We start from the raw sequence: 20434 nt of genomic DNA, 5'->3' as shown, positions 1-20434 counted from the left end.
GTGTTAGCTGGGGTGGCCACAAAACCTGGACCCACTGTTCACCTTAGACCTCCACATGACCTTAGACCCCTAACCCTCTTTTAAAGCTGTTCACGTTCGTTCCCATTGCTATACCCCATGGCAGCCAGTTCCGCTGTTTAACAATATGCTGTGTGAAGAAGGACTTCCTTTTCTCCACCCTGAATCTCCCTGCTGTCCAGCTTTGTTGGAAAGCCTTTGTGAAGCTGGTGGAGCTCAAAAACCCGAGGAGAGAAAAGGGGGCCTAAACTGAGCTCTGTGCAAGGCAGTGAGTGGTAGGAAGCTGCTAACTTGGCAACTAAGCCGGAGATACAATTACTCGAGCTGAAGTAATTATGTCGACGTATCCTGCGGTAACCCTATCTCCCAACTAGGGCTTAGTGGCAGACGGGGCCAGCAGGAACGGCGCGTCGGAGAGCCTTAACGAAATGGCACATGGAGCACTTGCAGACCATGGGATTCGGAGCTGCTTGTAGAATCATAGAATTGTAAAGCTGGAAGGACCCCCAAGGACCAGCTAGTCCAGCCCCCTGCAAGGCAGGAATCACAGCTAAGGAACCCCTGGCAGGTGGCCATCCAACCTCTGTTTAAGAACCCCCAGCAAAGGATTGCCTACCACCTTCCCAGGGAGTCTCTTCCATGGTCACTTCCTTACTGTCAGAAAGTTCTCGCTGTGTTCTACTGCTGGAGGCAGTGTGCATCTGAACACCAGTTGCTAGGAATCCCAGGTGGCGAGAATGCTGCTGAGCTCAGGTCCTGCTTGGAGACTTCCCATTGGGGCATCTGGTTGGCCACTGTGAGGGCAGGATCCTAGCCTTGATGGACCACTGGGCAACTACTGGTGCTTTCAGGCAAGTGGGCATGCTCTTAACTATGGCCATGGCAAGATCTCATCTCATTGTTAATAATATTTATTTATTGCATTTACATCCTGCCTTTCCTGCAAGGAGCTCCAACATTTACACCACCCTGTCTGGGATGGATGCTGTTTGCCTTGGCTGCTCAGCTGTTCCATGTTATAGAGGCTGTGCCAATCAATTGGTGCTTTTCTGCCCCCACTCCCCACCTGCTTTTTCTCAGAGCAAATAAATGTGATTAACCGGCTAATTAGGATATATTTTCTGCTTGGGCCCCTCCTCCCTTTCCTCCTTCCTTAGAGAGGAGGGTGGCTGTCTGCAAATAGCTAGCTCAGAACCATCTCTCCTAATAGGGCTGTCACAACAGACCCTAGATGCATCCAACACAGCTGTGTTGCAATTTCCTAGCAGGCATGCTCTGTGGGGAATGAAGATAAGTAGCAATGCCCAGTTGTAGGGATCCCCCATTCTTTTTCTTTTTAAATGATGTACGGGATAAATAATTTTGTCAGGTCAAACTTAGGAGCGTAGGAACCTGCAAGATCACGTTATGCGCCCACTCAGCCGCATCAATCAGCTGAACTGTCACTGTTGAAGGTACCATTCCGCATTTTGTAAGAACTCGAATATTTTAGCGCAACTATACCTATACACTTTGGAACTCCCCTCTTAGTGACATCAGTAGTATTTGAAATTCCCTGGGTACCAGGCACCTGTTGGGACTGCGAACGGTCCACTTGTGACCAGATGGAGATGTCCTGTTGTTGGCTTGGCGGCTGACATCATCACCACCTGTCTCTTGTGGAGAATGTCAAGAGTCTTCACATGACCATGCTCCTTGCTGTTTCTCACCTCCCTCCCTCCTTGGGGAGGAGATGTGCAAGCACTCATTCTCCCCCTTCCACTCCCTCTTAACTCCATAGCGGTGCAAGGGCGTATCTCTCTGCACTTGAACCCTTGTTTGCGAGTCACACATGCAGCCCCCTCTCCAGGGTGCACAGGAAGGAAGCCCCCCATGCTCCAACGACAAAGCCATGTGGAGGGTCACGCAGCAGGACTCCTTTCCCTGCCAGAGTGAAGATGTGCCTGGCGTGAGAGGAGAGACAGTGGCCCAGACCTTGCCCCCCACCCCCCCGTTGCCAGAGCTGCCACCAGTTTCCCAGGGGCAGCTGTGGGCGAGCCCGGTTCCTGCACATGTGGCCAGGGCACGGTTGGTTGTGGCTGCACACAGTGAGCAGCAGGAGTTTAAAGTCTGGTGGAGGTGATGCCTCCAGAGCTGGGAAGGCGAGTCAGCTGAAGATTGAGGCAAGCGCAGGCAGCAGCAGGAAGAGGTGGCGGCACACAGTTCAGAGTTGTTTCCAAGTGCATTGGAGGAATGACACCAGGAGGGGAACTTCCCGGCCTCTGCTGCAGGTTTGGCTCGGTTCCCCCTCCCTCTGCCCCGTTTAATTCTAGGCAGTGCTGGATTAAACCCTGTGGAGGCCCCTAGACAGTCGAAACCGTGGGGGCTTCCCTCACACGCGTGCTCTAGTGGGAAAACATTGAACTAAGAAAGCTTGATTGCAATTTTCTTTCAATATCAACTCAATATTATATTGACCTTCTGCCTTGAAGCCCCTAAAAGGCATGGCCTACTCTACCTATTTGGTAATCCGACACTGATTTTTTCATGTGCGTGCCACCCCACACACCTCTTCCCTTCCTCCTGGAGAAAGAGCTGCCTCTTCCCAATTCTCTGAGACCTTCTCTCCCTCCTTCCTCTTGCCCAGCCACTCCCGGCTGGCCTGAAAACCTGGCTGGGGCTGCACGGGTGAATGACAGGGTGGGTGGGCATGGCTTCCCCAAGGAAGGAGAGTGGGAGCCATGCAGGCACATGGGACAGATCTCAGACCTGGGACCTCGCCAGTGAGGGGGCAGTGGGGGTGGGCAAGGCCAGGGAAGTGGCTGTGCAGTGGTGACAGCAAGGCAGGTGCACAGCAGTGATGCCTCTCCCTCTCCCAGAGCAAGAAAGGAAATGAAGTAAGTTTCTCGCAGACACTTCTCTCCTTCTCAGTCCCGTGAGCGGAGAAGTCCTTGCAGCTTTCCCTGTAGCTGCAGAACTGGGCAGCCCACTTCGGACCCATTGACTCTGAAGGAAACTCTGCCAAGTTTCAGCTGGGTTGGCTGAGTGTGTGCAGGGTGGCTTGTCAGCCACATCCTTCCTTCCAGCTTTGTGTGTGTGGCCCCGTTCCCCCAATCCACACTTGGCTGCATGAGGTGGACCTGGGTGCAGATGATGCGGGTGAGAAGCATTATCACAAAGCAGCTCAGAGGCTTTTGTCAGCAAGTCAGGTGTCATCTTTGTCTGTTTTAGCCTTGGGTTAGGCTCAGTAGTTGTCCCATTTTCGTATTTGGATTTGTGGGTGGCAAGTGATGAAAATTCCATCTTGTATGGGTATGTGAAAAATAAAACATATTTCCCCCCTCATCACCATCATCGTCCATAGTTAATACTATTTCCACTTTTGCTGTGTGTGTTTTTCCTTCTTTCATACTGGGACAAGTGAATTGTTGCAAGAGCAAGCTACAGTCAAGCAATGTAGCTGAGATAATAGAATCGTAGAATTGTAGCGTTGGAAGGGACCCCGAGGGTCATCCAGTGAACATGCTAGTGAATAGATATTCTGCTGTGGCTACTGTAAGCCAGGTTTAAGGTGCGATTTGGTTTATATAGCTTGAGTTTCTAACATCTAACTGGACATCAGGGAGACGACTTCACTTTTTTAAAATGGCCTGCTAAAAACATTCTAAAAACATCAATGCAAGTTTAAATCTGTTTTTAGTCTCCTGTTATTTGGAAATCGTAATTCTTTTTGGTAACTTTTATTGTTTTATCTGTTTTGCAAACTGCTTTGAGGTTGTTGATTTTACAACTGGCATGCAGAGATAGACTGCCTCTGGGCATAGGGGTACCATTCTCAGCTATCACAATTGAATCAGACCAAAAGTCCATGGTGCACACAAGAAAGCTTTGGTTATTAAGCCCAGTGTGCTGCTGAGCCTAGGTCAGGGGGAAAGCCAGGATCACACCTATTAACTAGCACCACATGGGGGGGGGGCGTGAAATGCATCTCTTAATCCTCTCCTGTTCTTTTCCTAGCCTCCCCAGTGCCCTCAGATCCATCAGCCATTCTGCAACGCCGCTGGCAAGCCTTGGCTCAGCAAACAGTCCATCAGGAGAGTGAGTTATCCTCACCCTGTGCCCTCCTTGCCATTATGTCTGGAAATATTAACACCACAAATCATGCCACCACGTGGCTTTTTTGTACTTAGTGTATAAGCCCTTTCTGACGTTCCCAAGAGAGAGAAAGGCAATCTTCTTCCTTCACAAGAGATCCTGCCCTGTGGCTTAGGGGTGGAGTCAGGCCCAGAGTTAGTCCAAATCAGAGCAGATTGATTGAAAACAAAGGACATGACCAACTACAATCTGTTTATTCCAGTGGGTCTACTTTGAGCATTTCTTAGCTGGTTGTCAACCTTTAGGCTGCTTGGCTAGCTCTGAGATGCAGAGAGGTCCCCATACAGAAGATAGAGGTGTTTGTTTGGGGTGGGGGATTAAAGGGGGGGGATCTGACAATTTTGACTTTTCTTCATTTTGCATTTTTCTGTTTTCCATATTTCCTTATCATTTTTTTTAAAAAAAATCCTCATGAAAATTCACCAGCGATTTAGTGCAAATGTTTCTTAATAGATCCATGTTTATGTGCCATTTTGCCTTAAATACACCTCATTGCAAACCAATTTCCCCCTAACATAATGTGATTTTTGCATGCTATTTTCCAACAAATATATACATTTTAATGCACTACACAGTATGTGGATCTTGCATGTTTCTTGACTGGAGAAGTGCATTGCAAAATTCAGAGGCGAGTGTAGTTCTGAAGGAAGGCTGGGCTTGGATTTGCAAATTCTTTCCTAAAGCACCTTTTAAGACTTCGGGAAAGAGAATTGCAGATGAATGAAGCACCAGCAAAAGCCAGTGTGGCAAAAGAATCTGTAGGTGCCTGAGTTTTCCTCCATCCTTCTGAGCTTGAAGCTTGAACTTTTTTTGAAAGCAGAATACTCTTAAGCTTTGGTTCCATTTGCTGGGCCTGAAATGAGACAATGGTTTCCGATTTTCACATAGGGATTAATTAATTCAGCCACCCAGAGATGATTCTTTTCATCTCCAAATTGGTGGTGTGGTAAATGGGCGCTGGGCTTAGTTTTCATGATTTTAAGCTCTAATTGAATTGTCACAGAGGGTACACTTTTTGCATTTTGTTGCCCTCTAACCACACCTTCCACAAACCCTATGTACCAATAAACTTGGGCTAACCCTCCCGCATCCAGCAAACTGGTTGATGAAAACTATTGCCGTCATAAAGTCAGTCATAAGCTCCTGCAATAACTATTTTGTAGTCCAAACAATAATGCAAATTTCTGTTTCTATAGTTGCTAGCTAGCAGCTGATTGGTGGCCTGGATAACAGATATATTTATTTATTATTTTGACACACACACTCTCTCTCCCTCTTTTTCTCCCTCTCCCCCCCTTTTTTGTGTGTATGTGTTTTAAGCAAGGAGCAATAAAAACTGGAAGGGGGGCTGAGATTCCTGCACTTCAGGGGGTTGGACTAGATGACCCTTGGGGTCCCTTCCAAATCTCATAGAGTCTATGATTCTATGAAATCATGGAAAGCTGATGGCAGTCAGTGTAGACAATACTGAGGTAGGTGAACTTGAGTTAGAGGAGTATTGAACCAGAAAATATTTGGAGAATGGAGAATATTTAAGGATTATATAAGATCATATTGTACCAATCACACCATATCAGCAGAACCTGAGTGATACTTGTAAACACAACAAATACCGTTTGTGGAGTAGACGGGAACAATATTAAAGAATATAAAACTGTGCAGGAAAAACAACAACAGTATAAACAGCACAATGAGAATGATTGGAAGACTCATTTTGTTAGAAGTCTTTTTTAAGTGTTTACCGGTAATTAAGTATTAATTAGGAAGATTAATTTTTTATGTACGTAAATTTGCTTTTTCTTCTTTCTTTTTTCTGTATTTTCTTCTTTTCTTTTTTCTTGTTTTTTCATTAATTTTCTTTTTCTAGTATGAGATTGTAAATTCTTTGTAAATTCTTTGTATAAGTATGTAATTTAAATTAGTAAAGATTATTTAAAAAAGAAAGAAAAGAAATTGGGAGCGGTGGTGGTCGACCTTGTAGTTCACCTCAGGCAACAAAAAGTTTTGGATCAGCTTTGCATCTGAGTTCTGAGAAGCCAACAGTATTGGTGATCAGGGACATGAAGAAAAGGGGTAACCATGGGAACAAACGATGCACAGGCTGATGTTCTGAGGTAAAACACAATTTCTTCATTTTTTGAAAAGCTATTGCACAGAAGAATTCCTCTTGAATCCTCCTCAGGAAAGGTGGTTGTTGTGTGTGTTTTGTATACTTTCAGAGCAAAGTATGCGTACATACTCCTCTCTAGGGTTCCTGAGGTAATTTAGAAATATTTCAAATAAGTGAAAAATAAAAACCAGCAAATATGGATAAATAGATAGATAGTTAAAGAAAAAATTAAGAAGGCCACAGCCTATTCAACAAAAAGGAGCATGGGAACAAGGTAAATGACCTTATATACTGAAATGTGAAAACTTCTTACTGAAGAAAAGTCCATCTAGCATCTAGCACAATAATGTTGACAGTGACAGGGGTATATTGCCCTTCCTTACCTGGAGATGTGGCTGGGGATTGAAGCTCCATCCTTCGCATTAAAGACAGCTGTTCTGCCACTAAGCCACTGCCCTTCCACTAAAAATAGAGATTCTAGTCCTCATTGCTTTAAGCAAGGGGCTGGATTGAACCTGGAAACTTCCGTACACCAAACAGATGCTCAAATTCTGAGCTAAGGTCTCTCTCCTGCCCCAGATCTCTCTGATCCGATACTCCTTCTCCATTGTCTGTTAGGAAGAGCTTTGCTGTGTTCAGCCATAAACACATTAGCATGAAGCTAATGGATCAGGCCAATGGACTATCTAGGCCAGTCTCCTGTGCTCACAGAAGCCCATTATGGGAAACCCACAAGCAGGATTTAAGCACAACAGCAACTCCCCCCGCCACATGGTTTCCAGCAACTGGTATTCAAAAGCAACCACGGAGGCAATGCATAGCCGTCGTGGCTAGTAGCCATTGATACCCCTCTCCCCCATGAGTTTGTCCTATCCTCTTTTAAAGCTGTCCAAGATGGCCGCCATTACTGTCTCCTGTGGAAAGGAGTCCCATAGTTTACAATGCAGGAAGAAGGAACTTTTTATCTTGCCTCAAATCATCCGACATTCAGCTTCATATGATGTCCACAAATTCCAGTCTTATGAGGGTGGGGTGTTTTTCTCCATCCACTTTCTCCATGCCATGCATCATTTTATAACCTTTAGCCCTTGCTTTGCAGTAGGAAGGTTATATCCTAAGCAGTTCCTGCCCTCCGCAGTCCCATCAGGCTTTTGCCATCTCTTTCTGGAGGACACAAAAGCCTTGGGACACGCAGGCCTCAGTTGGTTAGGCTCCAGCCCTGCCACAGCCTTGTTGCTGTGGGAACTGCAATGAGGTCGTTTAGCTGAATAATGCACACAGAACTTGTGATTATGGGTGGTGATGAGGTGACCGTAGCAGATCATAATGGCGAAAAAGAGAATGGAGACTTCCTGGGTTGGTTGGTTGGTTGGTTTGTTTGTTTTTCTCAGGTAGTTTCACTGTTGTTTTTAAAAGGCAGAACTTGCAGCTTTTCTAGACTTCTGGCAGAATTTTAGAGCTGGAAGGCACCCTGGGGAATCACAGCTAATCACTGTTGCTCAACATTTGCCAGGTTTTCACTTGTGGACAATGTTTAATTAAATATTCTTTATAAATTCCCCATTCTTTTTTATACCTTTGGCTGTCTCCTAATTGTCAATTTTGCTAATTCGAGATATTCAAACAATTTCTCCTGCCATTCCTCTTTTGATGGTATCATTTCGCCTTTTCATTTTTTGGCGACTGGTATTCTCGCTGCTGTTGCAGCGTATAAGAATATTATTCTTTTTTCCTTAGGCAGGAAAAAATGGCGGAGAAGGAGATTTTAAGTAAACCCTAGGAAGAACTTTTTCTGATGGCAAGAGCTGTTCAACAGCAGAATGAACAACCTAGGAAGGTGGTGGACTCTCCTTCACTGGAGATTTTTAAGCAGAGGTTGGATGGCCACCTGTCAGGGATGCTTTAGCTGGGATTTTTGCATTGTAAGTGGTTGAGCCAGATGATCCTTGGGTTCCTTTCCAGCTCTACAGTTCTGTGTTTCTTTCTGGTTGGCCACAGTGATAACAGGGTACTGGACTAGATGAGCCCCCATTTGGCCTATTCTACCAGGCCTCTTCTTATATTCTTAAGTGATTGCATGTCTATACACTCACGACAAATTTACCTTTGAATCGGTGCTTGATCTACCCACTTTGGGAAGACGGCTGCCTCTTGTACAAAGGACATTCAGGATCCTTCTGCCTTCCATGTGTTCTGCTGGTCTTCCCTGGTTGAACTGGCCTCTGGCTCTCATTTTGCCTGATTTCCAAGCTATTCCCAGCTTCCTCAGCAGCGAACAGAGCTCCACTCCTGTCTTCCCACGGCACTACATCTGGAAGACGTTACTTCCTGGGGCAAAGATGGAGGGCATGTCTCCCTCTTGGTGCCACCTCTACCCTCTGGGAGAGATTATCATGGTAGCGAAAGGAGGACCCCCCCTTTCCCTATATGATTTTGTGTAAGGTTGGCAGACGTCCCCGTTTCCCGGTGACGGTCCCCGGATTCACAAATCAGTCCCCATACAAAATTCATTGAAGTTGAACAGTGTCCCCGGATTCATTGAAAAAAATCTGGTAACCTTAATTTTGTGTAAAAATGTGTGTTGAGTGGGTGGGGAGCATGGCAGCTCATAACTCACCCATTAAACAGGTAGATTGATGGATTACATTACTTCCCTTGCCCTTCAGCCCATCGGGAGTTCTAGGGTGATTCAGAAACGCACACACACACACCAGTATAAGAGATAGCAGAAGAGCATTGGCATGTTCAGCTGTGAACAAATCCCTTTGGTAATAGCCTTAAAAATACTTTTGTCACAGCCATCAGGCTACTGTAGTGAGTGTGCGAGAGAGAGTAAGAGAGAGAAAGAAAGTGTGTCACAGAATTGTAAAGTTGGAAGGGATACCAATGGTCTTCTAGCTAAACCCCTTTGCAATGCAGAAGAAAGTGTGTGTGAGTGAGTGAGTGAGTGAGAGTGAGAGAGAGAGAGAGAGAGAGAGAGAGAGAAGAATGTGTGTGTGTGAGAAAAGTCTGAGAAAAACTAGCAATTCTGGCTAGTTGCTAAAGTGTCCAAGTGGAGGTCTGTGTCTCAGTGGCAGAGCATCTACTTTTCAGGTATCAGGTCCCAGGTTCAATCCCTGATTATATATCCAGGTAGGGCTGGGGATGTCCCCTTCTTGAAACCCTGGAAAGCCACTGCTGCCAGTCAGTGTTGACAGCACTGAGCTTGATGGACTGACAGTCTGGCTCAGTATGAGGCAGTTTCCTATGTTACTATTAACTCCCACCCTTCAGTCAGAACTCTGAGGATGATAGACTCTGACTTTAATTTTAGGGGAAGGGTGTGAACATAGGTTCATAGGAAGAGCCTGCTGGATCAGGCCAGTGGCCCATCTAGTCCAACATCCTGCTCTCACAGTTGCCACTCAGATGCCCATGATGGGAAGCCCACCAGCAGGACTTGAGCACAAGAGAACTCTCACCTCCTGCAGTTTCCAGCAACTAGGATTCAGAAGTGTGACTGCCTTTGGCTGTGGATTTTAATGGAACACCTAGCATTTTGTTGATTAAATCTACCATTGCCACCTGGAGGCTTCAGGATGAGACAGTGGCTCTGTGTTCAGGCAAATGGACCTAGGAGTTAAATTGTTTTCCTTGATGCGTGAGAGCAGTACACCCTGTCCTGCCAAGGGGAGCAGAGTCCAGCCGTTCTTGTGAGTTTGCTTCCTTCCCTTGACGATCCCAGGAAGTCCAAAGTTCACACACACAGTGGACACCCTTGCAGGATTTCCAACAATCTGTCATTCTCTTCCTTGTCTGGAAGGTGAGAAGGGTGTTGCCACTGATTCAAAGTTTTCAGGTGCTTCCTTCTGAATGTCCTGTGCAGAATTGGGGACTGCCGCTGCTCCAGATAAACAGGATCTTTCCTGTAAATGTTTGGCTTCTTTTTTCTTTTCCCCCCTAAAGTGCAAATTCCTATTCCTTGTGAAGGAAAATCAAGAATCTTATAAAGTCATTGGGCACCAGACATTAAAAGCACACGTTTCTCTCCAAAGAATCATGGGAACTGTAGTCTAAGAATGCTGGGAACTGTAGCTATGTGAGGGCTGAACTATAATTCTCAGGATTCTTTAGTGGAAGCCATGTGCTTTCAAGGTACAGCCGATGTTCATTGGAGCTGCTTACAGTCGATCTGTGATATGTTAACTCTTCTCAAGAAGAGGTTGGCCCACAGTCATTTTGGTGCACGATGGAGAAAAACCCACATTGCACCTCCTACTCGGAAACAGTGCTTTCAATCAGAGTTGCTCCCATATAAGTGTCTTCGGTAGGGATGGAGAAGGTGTTTCTGGCCCGAGGAAACTTTCTGGGGGCCAAAGTGCGGAACTCACTCCCCAAGGAGGCAGTGATGGCCACCAACTTTAAAAGAGGGTTGAATAAATTGGTGGAGGAGAAGGCTAACAGTAACACTTCTGAATGCCAGTTGCTGGAAACCACAAGAGGGGAGATGGCCTTGTGCTTGTGGGCTTCACATGTGATTGGCCACTGAGAACAGGACAATGGACTAGATGGGGCCACTTTGTCCTAGTCAACTAGGGCTCGTCCTTTGTTCTCTTGCAGTATTGAGGCCTAAGTGCCCTTCCCAGACCAGCAACTTGGTGTTGTGCTGCTTGGCTCTTGGGATGCAATGAACAAAATCAGGCTATGCATGTGTGTGTGTGTGTGTGTGTGAGAGAGAGAGAGAGAGGAGGAGGGAGGGCACATTTGACATGAACCCGATACCAAGGGTTGATGCAAGAGGAAGCGATCATGGTATCAGGGAAATAAAACCCATCGAGGGATAATAGGATCCAGCTGGGGAGGGAGTGTCTTTTACCAGTTGTGACAGGTGATGTCTTTTCCCTGACTGGATGTTTGGTTTCATGTGGCTCAACTGAAGACTCCAGCGCTAGTTGGTGGAGGTCCACCATGGTGCTCTGTGGTCTCTTTCCACAGCTGATGACATTGCCTCTGGGATGTCTTTCAAAGCCATTTTAAGTGGAAGATGAAAAGTCCCATTTTAATAGCTATGTAAAGATCTTGACTGGTAAAGCTTCTGGGAATCAAGGAGGGGAAAGAGGTTAGCATTCCCCTATCCACCAGAGAGATCTCCTAGGGCAGAAGTTCCCCAAAACTTGTTACAGGTCTTTGAATGCCAAGATTCAAGATAACCACTGAAGAAATCAGATGTGTGGTCCTGGAAGTCATCTTCCTAAGAATTTTGTTTCCAGAACTCCTTTTGCTGAGAATCCTCCTTCCAGAATTCCCCTAGAACCTGACTTTTTGTACACGTTTCTTGGCTTCAGAACTGCATCCTAAAACTCGGAAAGGTGTGAATTTCTTTCCCTGCCCCCCCACCTTTGCCCAGGTAGATTCACAGGAGAATGAAGGAGTGTATTAGGATGAATAGATTTGCAGACAGGTGTGCATAAGTTACTACACAGTTAAATACTTCTGAAACCTGTAGGCATATGTACCATTTGTCATTCAGAGTTCAGCTGTGGAGAAGAGGGCATTTTTGTAGGGGAAAAACAGGAAAAAATTGCTGCACTCTGGAAACATGTGATTGAGGTTTGGCATCAGATGCGAGCTTTGGATTAAGTGCTGGCCATTGACAGTGGCAGCTGAGGGGCTGATGATTCCAACATTGTAGTGCATTGTTAAACTTCAGAACTCACTCCCACAGGAGGCAGTGGTAGCCACCAAACAATACGGCTTTAAAAGAGGATAAGAAAGTGAGGGAGGTGGCGGCAGCGGCTATTGATGATACTAGATGATCTGACTCAATATAACACAGCTTCTGATATTAATAATAATATGTTCCTATTTCATAGAATCATAGAATTGTCGAGTTGGAGGGGACCCCGAGGATCATCTAGTCCAACCCCCTGCAATGCAGAAATATGGAGATCGAACCTGCCACCTTAGCATTATCAGCACTACACTCTAACCAACTGAGCTGTTCATGTTCTCCCTAGAATCTTGACCTATGCTTAGGTGAAGCTTCACAGCTCAATGGTAGAGCACCTGCTCTGCATGCAGAAGGTCCTGGGTTCAATCCCCAGCATTTGCAGGTAGGGCTGGGAATGCCCCCTGCTTGAAAACCCAGAGAGCTTCTGCCAGTCAGTGCTGGCAATACTGAGGTAGATGGATCTGATTCATCAGAAGGGCAGCTTCCTACAAGCCTATTCAATTTGTCCTATTCTTCAGAACCACAAGGACTAGAATCTTTATTCTTAGGGGAAGGGTTGTAACTTGAGTATGTTTCTCCCATGCTTGCTGCCATCCAGGGATTGCTGTGGTTTAATATCCAAAGTGTCCATTTGCTCAGAGGGTAGGAAAAGAAAGTTATTGAGACAGAGGAGAAGAGAAAATAAAATTACAGTCTAATCCTGTAGATGACTCAAGGGTTTTTTGTTTTCTTTTTTAATGTGGATGACTCAGTGTCTCCTCAGCTAAAAGAGCTTGGTGTACTATGAAAAATAGACATTCTCTTTGTTTTTCTTTCTCATTAGCTGCACATATCTTTGTATACCAGGGAGAAGGTTGCAAACAATGGATGTTCTTTTAGCCGTCTTGTCACTGTTGCTTGTACAGAACCACTGAAGAAGTTCTTCTTCTTCTTCTTCTTCTTCTTCTTCTTCTTCTGCTGCTGCTGCTGCTGCTGCTGCTGCTGCTGCAATCACTCATAGCTGAGTAAGATTGTCTTCCATAAACACGGTTTTAGCAATGAGTCTGTAAATGACTGTGGAGGGCAATTCTGGATCCACACGTTCTTCCACAGTGGGGACATTGGTTTTCAGGTGGGAGTTGATCACGGTGTGGATTTGCCAAGCGTGCCTTCCTCTTAGCACGTCCTGCTAATTGCATCCTGAATTCGAGTGTCTTCAAAGCCCATGACACCTTTGGTAAAGGCTGTTCTCCAATTGCAGCGCCCACAGGCAAGTGTTTCCTAATTGTTGGTGTTTATACTATACCACAGGTCTAAACCACAGAGCTTAGGCCTTGCCAATCGGAAGGTTGGCAGTTCGAATCCCCGCAACGGGGTGAGCTCCTGTTGCTCGGTCCCTGCTCCTGCCCACCTTACAGTTCAGAAGCACGTCAAGTGCAAGTAGATAAATAGGTACCGCTCTGGCGGGAAGGTAAACATTGTTTGCGTGCACTGCTCTGGTTCTCCAGAAGCGGCTTAGTCATCCTGGCCACATGACCTGGAAGCTGTCTGCGGACAAACACCAGCTCCCTCGGCCTATAGAGCGAGATGAGCGTGCAACCCCAGAGTCGTCTGCAACTGGACCTAACGGTCAGGGGTACCTTTACCTTTACCTTTATACTACATTTTTTTAAAAAAATTGCCTTGAGAGAGTCTTTAAACCTCTTTTGTTGACCACATCACATTTGATGATGGTGATGTCAGCTTCCATGGATTTGGCACCCTCTGGAAAGGAATCTTCCCTTCCAGGTCTCCTTCAGGAGTCCTTAACAAGAGAACTTTATTGTTTCATGTGTTAAAAACCTTTTATAAAATTGATTAAAACCAACCAACCACACACACATAAGATGAGTCTGCTGGGTCAGACCAGCAGCCCATCTAGTGCCACAGCATCCTCTCACAGTGGAGAACCAGATGCCTCAGAGGGAAACCACAAGCAGGATTTGAACACAAGAGCAGTGCTCGCCCCGCACCGTGGTTTCCAGCAACTAGTATCCAGAAGTGTTTCTACCTCGAACTGGGAAGGCAAAGCGTAGCCATTGGCAGTGGCGTAGCGTGGGTTGTAAGCACCCGGGGCAAGGCAAGTAATTTGCACCCCCTAACCCGTGGATTTGCGCCCCCTAACCCCCAGATGTTGCGCCCGGTGCGGCCAGCCCCCCTGCACCCCCCACGCTACGCCACTGGCCATTGGGACTAGTAGTCACCTTAGCTCTCTCCTCCATGAATTTGTCCAAATCCCTTCTCAAAGCCATCCAAGTTGGTAGCCATCATTGCCTCTTGAGTGAGTTCCATAGTTTAGTTCTGCGTTGCAGAGCAGGGCTCTCCTTACTTTTACCATGCTTTTATTGGGAATGAATTGTGCCCCATCCTTTGAAACACAGGCATGTGGGGTCGGAAGGGGGGATACTGACATTTAAACCTGCACAGTCAAGTCCCACCCCCCTGCCACTCTTATGCAGCACTGCAGCTCTGACCCAAATTGGGCTTTTGGTGATAGAATGCCCATTGTCTATTTGGTCCATTAGTGAGTGTTGGAAGGGGGGGGGGACACACACAGGAGGACAAAGGACTTCTGTGTTTTTTTCCTGCACACCAAGATCCTCCGCCGAGGAGACACTGAGTCATTGGCATTAAAAGCCAGACTTCATATGTACGCTGTTGGGGTCTGAACTGGCAGCGGCTGAACAGGGATAAATGGATGGAGATGTCAACCTGGTGTGTGGCAAGAGAGAACATTTATATCCTAGGGATTGTTAGGAAAGGAATTGAAAATGAAACTCCTGCTATCCTTATGCCATTACACACATCTACGGTGTGACCACAGTTAGATTACTGTTCACAGTTACGGTCGGCTTGCCTCAAAAAGGATATTGTAGAGTTGGAACAGCTTCAGAAAAGGCCCACCCATACGTACCAATCTTGGTGTGTATTTTATGGTTGGTGTAAACTGATTAGCAGGTAAATTGCTTTTAAGCCTACATAGAAGTAAAACACATAAAACAGATGCGCTCCTTGGAATACTGTGTCCAATTCTGGGCACCACAATTTAAGAAGGATATTGACAAGCTGGAACTTGTGCAGAGGAGGAGGGCGACCAAGATGATGAAGGGTCTGGAAACCAAGCCTTATGAGGAATGGTTGAAGGAGCTGGGAATGCGTGGCCTGGAAAAGAGGAGATTGAGAGGAGATACAACAGCCATCTTCATACATCTAAAGGGTTGTTGCAGGGAAGATGGAGCAAGACTGTTTTTCCCTGCTCCGGAGAGTAGGACTCAAATTAATAGCTTCAAGTTATAAGAAAGGAGATTCTGGCTAAACATCAGGAAGATGTTTCTGTCTTTCTGACAGTAAGAGCTGTTTGACAGTGGAATGGACTCCCCTTGGGAGGTTGTGGGCTCTCCTTTATTCGAAGTTTTTAAGCAGAGCTTGGATGGCCACCTGTCAGGGATGTTTTAGTTGAGATTCCTGCACTGCAGGGGGTTGGACTGGATGACCCACAGGGCCCCTTCCAGCTGTACGAATCTGTGATTCTATGTTTATGTAGCAAATAACATTAACTGCCGAGCCAGCTGATTTTAAAACTGTTCAAAATAAAAAACTCATTAACACTAGAACAAACTGTGGAGTACAACGATGGAACAGCCTTGTTATCATCTTCACCCCAGGAATTGCAAGTGGGGAGAGTTGTGGTTGCCCTTAAGTCCTGCTTCTGGGCTTTCCATTGAAGCATCTGGTTGGCCACTGTGAAAACTGGATGCTGGGCCATGTGATCTAGCAACCAGGCTTTTCTCATGTTCTTGGAAGTACAAGGTGGCTGGAGATTTTGGGTCCCTCGCTTCCTTTCACTTCCTTATTGAACCATGCCCTGGCAATTCACCAGCCATCACTGCTCAGCCGGATTTGGCACAGTAGGTCACAAGAGGTGCCAGCCCGTCCCCCCTCCCTCATGGAATAAGAACAAAAGAACATAATAAGAGCCAAATAGATTAGGCTAATAGCACACCTAGTGCAGCATCCTAGTTCCACAATGGCCAACCAGATGCAAGCAGGACCTGAGCACGACAGCAGCTGTACCCTCGATAAGTTTGCTAGCAGAAGTGAGAAAAGTGGGGGGGGGGAGTACTGGAGGGGACAGGTGAGGGAGAAAAGGTGGCGCCCATTGCATTAATAATGGAATCCCTGACATCCAGATTAGATTAGTAAAAGCGAGAGAGCATGGACTATTCTCATCTTTTACCCAGCATGCAACTTTAATGGCAAGATAATGAGGCAGAGTATTTATTTGTAAAAGATCTGGAGATATCACAGCTCAGTGGAGTCTCTGAAGAGTGATAAAGTTGCAAGGCACTCGCCTGCCACCATGACACCAGTCAGCTGAAACCTAAGATCTCCCTTTCACTGTTTATGGGTGGCTTTCTCTGCTCCCCCAAAATGTGTAGCCAGTGTTTCACCGCAGCAAACTTTTTGTTCAGCCAAAGACATTCCACGTGAACGACGGCCTCTTTCATTCTGCATTCTTTCAATGCCAGCGCAGCAAAAACTTGATTTGAGTAGAACGTGAATGGAATACAACATACTCATCACAAATAGTGGTAAATAAATGGAGAGTGTTAGCTTTCTAGCCTGGGGGGGGGGGTACTTAAAAAAATAAATAAAAAGCCACAGTGCACAAGAGAACTACAAATTCATTTAGCACCGCCTCTTATGAAAGTTCTCCTGCATTTCAGGGTTTTTTTGACTAGATGACCCTTAGGTTCCCTTGCAACTATACAATTTTATTATTATGATGATTTTGGAAGGTGATGGCCTTTCTTTGGAGATTTTTAAAAGAGAGGTCGGATGTCCATCTGTCAGGGATTCTTTTTCTGTGCTTCTTGCATTGCAGGGGGCTGGACTAGATGACTCTTGGGGTCCCAACCTTACAATTCTATAATTCTACAGCTCATTGAATTCCTGTTGAACAGATAAGGGTTAGCAAATGCTTTGCCCCTTCAGCTGCCAAAAAGATCCTTACCTGCTGGATGCTGCCATTAATACCTCTCCCCACCCCCCACCCCCGTTATTAATTGCAAGCTCTTTTTTTTTGAGTGTTGTAGTGTTTTATCCCAGCAATAAGGCTATCCCAAGCAAGTGTCCTCCTCACGTGACATGATTCAGCTTGCCTTGCGGTCTCGCTGGCAGATGAATCTCTATTGGGTGATATTTTTTTCTCTCCAAGCTGGTGATGACGGTGTGATGACCTTGATGAGATAATGCGTTGTTATTTTTGAACCATCAAAAGATTAGCACTATTGGGCTCTAGCAAGCAGGCTTATCGGATGGGGTTTATCCCAGCTCAGAGCCTTGGCTCAAAAGGTGTGTTTATGCTCTGGGCACAGGACATTCTAGGAAAATAATGCGAAGGATGAGGTTGTGCCTGATATGTTTTGAGGCAAATGTGATTAGACAGCAGATAAGATGAGCCACTCCAGAGATGGGCCCTTGTCATAGCCTTTTCCTTGACACAGTGGCATTGATGAGGGCTTTCTCAGCACAAAGGCACTCTCCTCTCCTGTGGTTCCCAGCAGCTGGTAAACAGAAGCATTACTGCCTCCAACCACGGAGGCAGAGCATAGCCATCAGGGCTAATAGCCATTAATTACAGTCATACCTCGGGTTAAATACGCTTCGAGTTGAGCGCGTTCAAGTTGTGCTCCTCGGCAACCTGGAAGTAACGGAGTGCGTTACTTCCTGGTTTTGCCACTTGCGCATGCGCTCAATATGACATCACGCGCATGCGCAGAAGCGGCAAAAAGCGACATGCGCATGCGCGCAGACGTGCCGTTGCTAGTTAAGTTTACCTCTAGATGCGAACGGGTCTCCGGAATGGATCCTGTTCGTATCTAGAGGTACCACTGTATTTCCATCTTTTTAATGCCATTCAGGTTGGTGGCCATCAGTGCCTCTGGTGGGAGTGAGTTCCATGGTTAACTTTGGGACTTTCTTTCATCCTTCCTGAATCTTCCAACATTCAGCTGCATCCTCTTTTAAAGCAGCCCAAATTAGTGGCCAAATTCCGTTCAAGGAACAGAACTTCCCTGCCCCCTCCCTTCTTCACCCCCCCCCCAAATCTGCTCTGGGAGTTTGGAGGAACCCATGTGTCTGATGGGCCTTGGTGAGAAGAGGATGCTGGAGCAGACGGGCCATTGGCCTGATCCAGCAAGGCTCCTCTTATGTTCCTTGCAACGAATGCATGGGATGATTGTCTTAGGTCCAATCAACCTTTTCTCGTGGAGACCTCCAATTCCCTTGGATGTGAGTAGTTAGCGAGGGAAGAGACGAGGGGAGGGAGTGTGCTTTGCCCATATTGGCCTCCCATTTCCCCTTTTCATGCCCTGTCATCTCCTCCCGCCTGGCTGGCAGCTGTTGTCTGGGAACGGTGGCTGGCATCTGACCCAGGAAATGCAGCCTTGGAGAGCAGCCAAGTCGTCCACTTGATTCAAATACAGCTGGAACTGATCTGATTGAGAGAACGAATTGAGGCGGAGAGCGCTTGTTATCTAAGGCAGGATGGGGGTTCCTCTGCCTACTCCCTTCCTCCACTAGGCTTGTAGCCACTCTCTGAACTTCATTTATTTTGATTTATTAGGGAAAGCCTCTTCCCTGGGGGCTGTTAATTACAGTCTGCTGCATACGGGGTCTGGATTGTGCAAGATGGAGCGATAGTTCTGCTTCACCATTGGCTGCCAGGGTCCATGCCCAGGGTGCCCAAGGCTAGACCAGGGTGCCCAGCACTGATTATCAATATACAGTAAGTGTGCTAACCCTAACAGCTTGCTGGATACCTGAATTCAAAAGGCCCTGAGACATGTTCTTATGTCTTAAAAGAAGAGCTGTAGTTCAGTGGTTTGAGCATTGGTTTGTAAGAATAATGTCCCAGCTTCAGTCTCCATTTGTAGGGCTGGGGAAAGACCTGTGCTGGAATCTCTGGACAAATCATTCCTTTGTTAAGAATCATGAGGTCTGGAATCTTACTTGATATTTTAGGGGAAGGACTGCAACTCAGTGGTAGAACCAGGCTGCTCACCGGGGCAAGATATTTTGAGCAAGTGCTGGTTTTGACCTGTAATCCTTAAATGGTTCAGGACCGCAATCCCTCAAGAACCACCTCTCTCCGTCTGAACCAACCCAGACCTTGCGACCATCTTCTGAGGCCCTTCTTCATGTGTCTCCTCCGAGAGGTCCAGAGGGTGGCAACACGAGAACGGGCCCTTTCTGCAGTAGCTCCCTGTTTGTGGAATGCACTCCCCAGGCAGGCCCACCGGGCCTCTTTGCTACATATCTTTAGATGCCAGGCAAAAAGGTTCCTCTTCAATAGGCTGATTAACATCCTATATGCTTTTTAATGTGCTTGTGGGGGGAGGGATTATTGTTTTGCTTTTTGCTTTTCTTGTTTTATCATGTGTGTTGTGTTTTTATCTTGTATATATGGGATCATCAGACAAAGGGCAGCCTACAAATTTAATAAAAAATAATAATAGTTATAACACCTGCCTTGTATGTAGAAGGTCCCAGGTTCGGTTCCCAGTGGCATATCCAGGTAGGAGAAAGCTCTGCCTGAGACATTTGAGAGCTGCTGCCTGTCAAAGTAGACAGTGCTGAGCTAGATGGACCCCATTGTCTGACCCTGTATAATGCTGCTTCCTATGTAAACATTAGGTCTCAAGTGGGTGGAGCTTCAGCCCATTCTTCAGAATGGTGAGGATTAGAAACATACTCTTATGTTAAGGGATATTGCTCAGCAGTAGAGCACATGCTTTGCATTCACAGGATCCTGGGTTCAGTCTTTGGCAATATCTAGGAAGGAAGCCTTACGAGGAACAGTTAAGAGTTGAGGGTGTTCAGCCTGGAGCAGAGGAGACTGAAAGGTGATATAATAGCCATATTCAATTATCTGAAGGGCTGTCATGTAGACGATGGAACAAGGCTGCTTTCTGCTGCTCCAGAAAAGAGGACCCAAAGCAATGGATTCGAATTCCAAGAAAGGAGATTCCAACTAACATCAGGAAGAACTTTCTGTTCAACAGTGGAGCAGACTTTTTGGAAGGCCATCTGTCAGGGACGCTTTGTTATGTTGGCAGCTCTTATCTTCATGCACTTCCTTCTTATCGTAATATTGAGTGCCTTTTCCTCCCGTGCTTTGCCTGTGCCAAAAAAATCCAAACTCTGTCACATTCACACACAAAAGAGGCATGTTTTATTATATAGACATCAGCTGCCAAAACCGTTTCCCCTTTTCCATCACTCAGATGACAGCTTGCTTCTCACTGCCTCAGCTTCAAACTCCCCACCGCTTTCCAGGTCCTGTGTTGCTTTGCTCATTCACTGTTTTGTGCAAGCCATTGTTTTCTGTGAAATCCAACCCAGCGAACTGTGGCATGCGCTTGGCCTCCGAGCCAGAATTT

At 46.3% G+C, this 20434-nt stretch overlaps 1 protein-coding gene across 9 annotated transcripts in view; it reads left to right on the top strand.

The window, feature by feature from the left end:
• The window catches only part of RXRA (retinoid X receptor alpha), a 124902-nt gene that overhangs the window by 49103 nt on the left and 55365 nt on the right, over nt 1-20434 (top strand). For 5 of the 9 annotated variants that reach the window (XR_014521387.1, XM_083485201.1, XM_083485200.1 and 2 more), the window contains exon 2: nt 4015-4095. The exons of the other annotated variants lie outside the window; for them this stretch is intronic. Coding sequence is in view for 4 of the 5 variants with exons in the window: in XM_083485201.1 (XP_083341327.1) it covers nt 4015-4095 (81 nt within the window). In the remaining variant the exon portion in view is untranslated. The remainder of the gene's footprint in view (nt 1-4014; nt 4096-20434) is intronic. 9 annotated transcript variants of the gene reach the window in all.

Source organism: Podarcis liolepis, assembly GCF_965112155.1.
Source record: "Podarcis liolepis genome assembly, chromosome: Z".
In the NCBI taxonomy this organism is placed as follows: domain Eukaryota; kingdom Metazoa; phylum Chordata; class Lepidosauria; order Squamata; family Lacertidae; genus Podarcis; species Podarcis liolepis.
The sequence above is the reverse complement of the archived record's forward strand: the minus strand, read 5'-3'. Positions and strand labels throughout refer to the sequence as shown.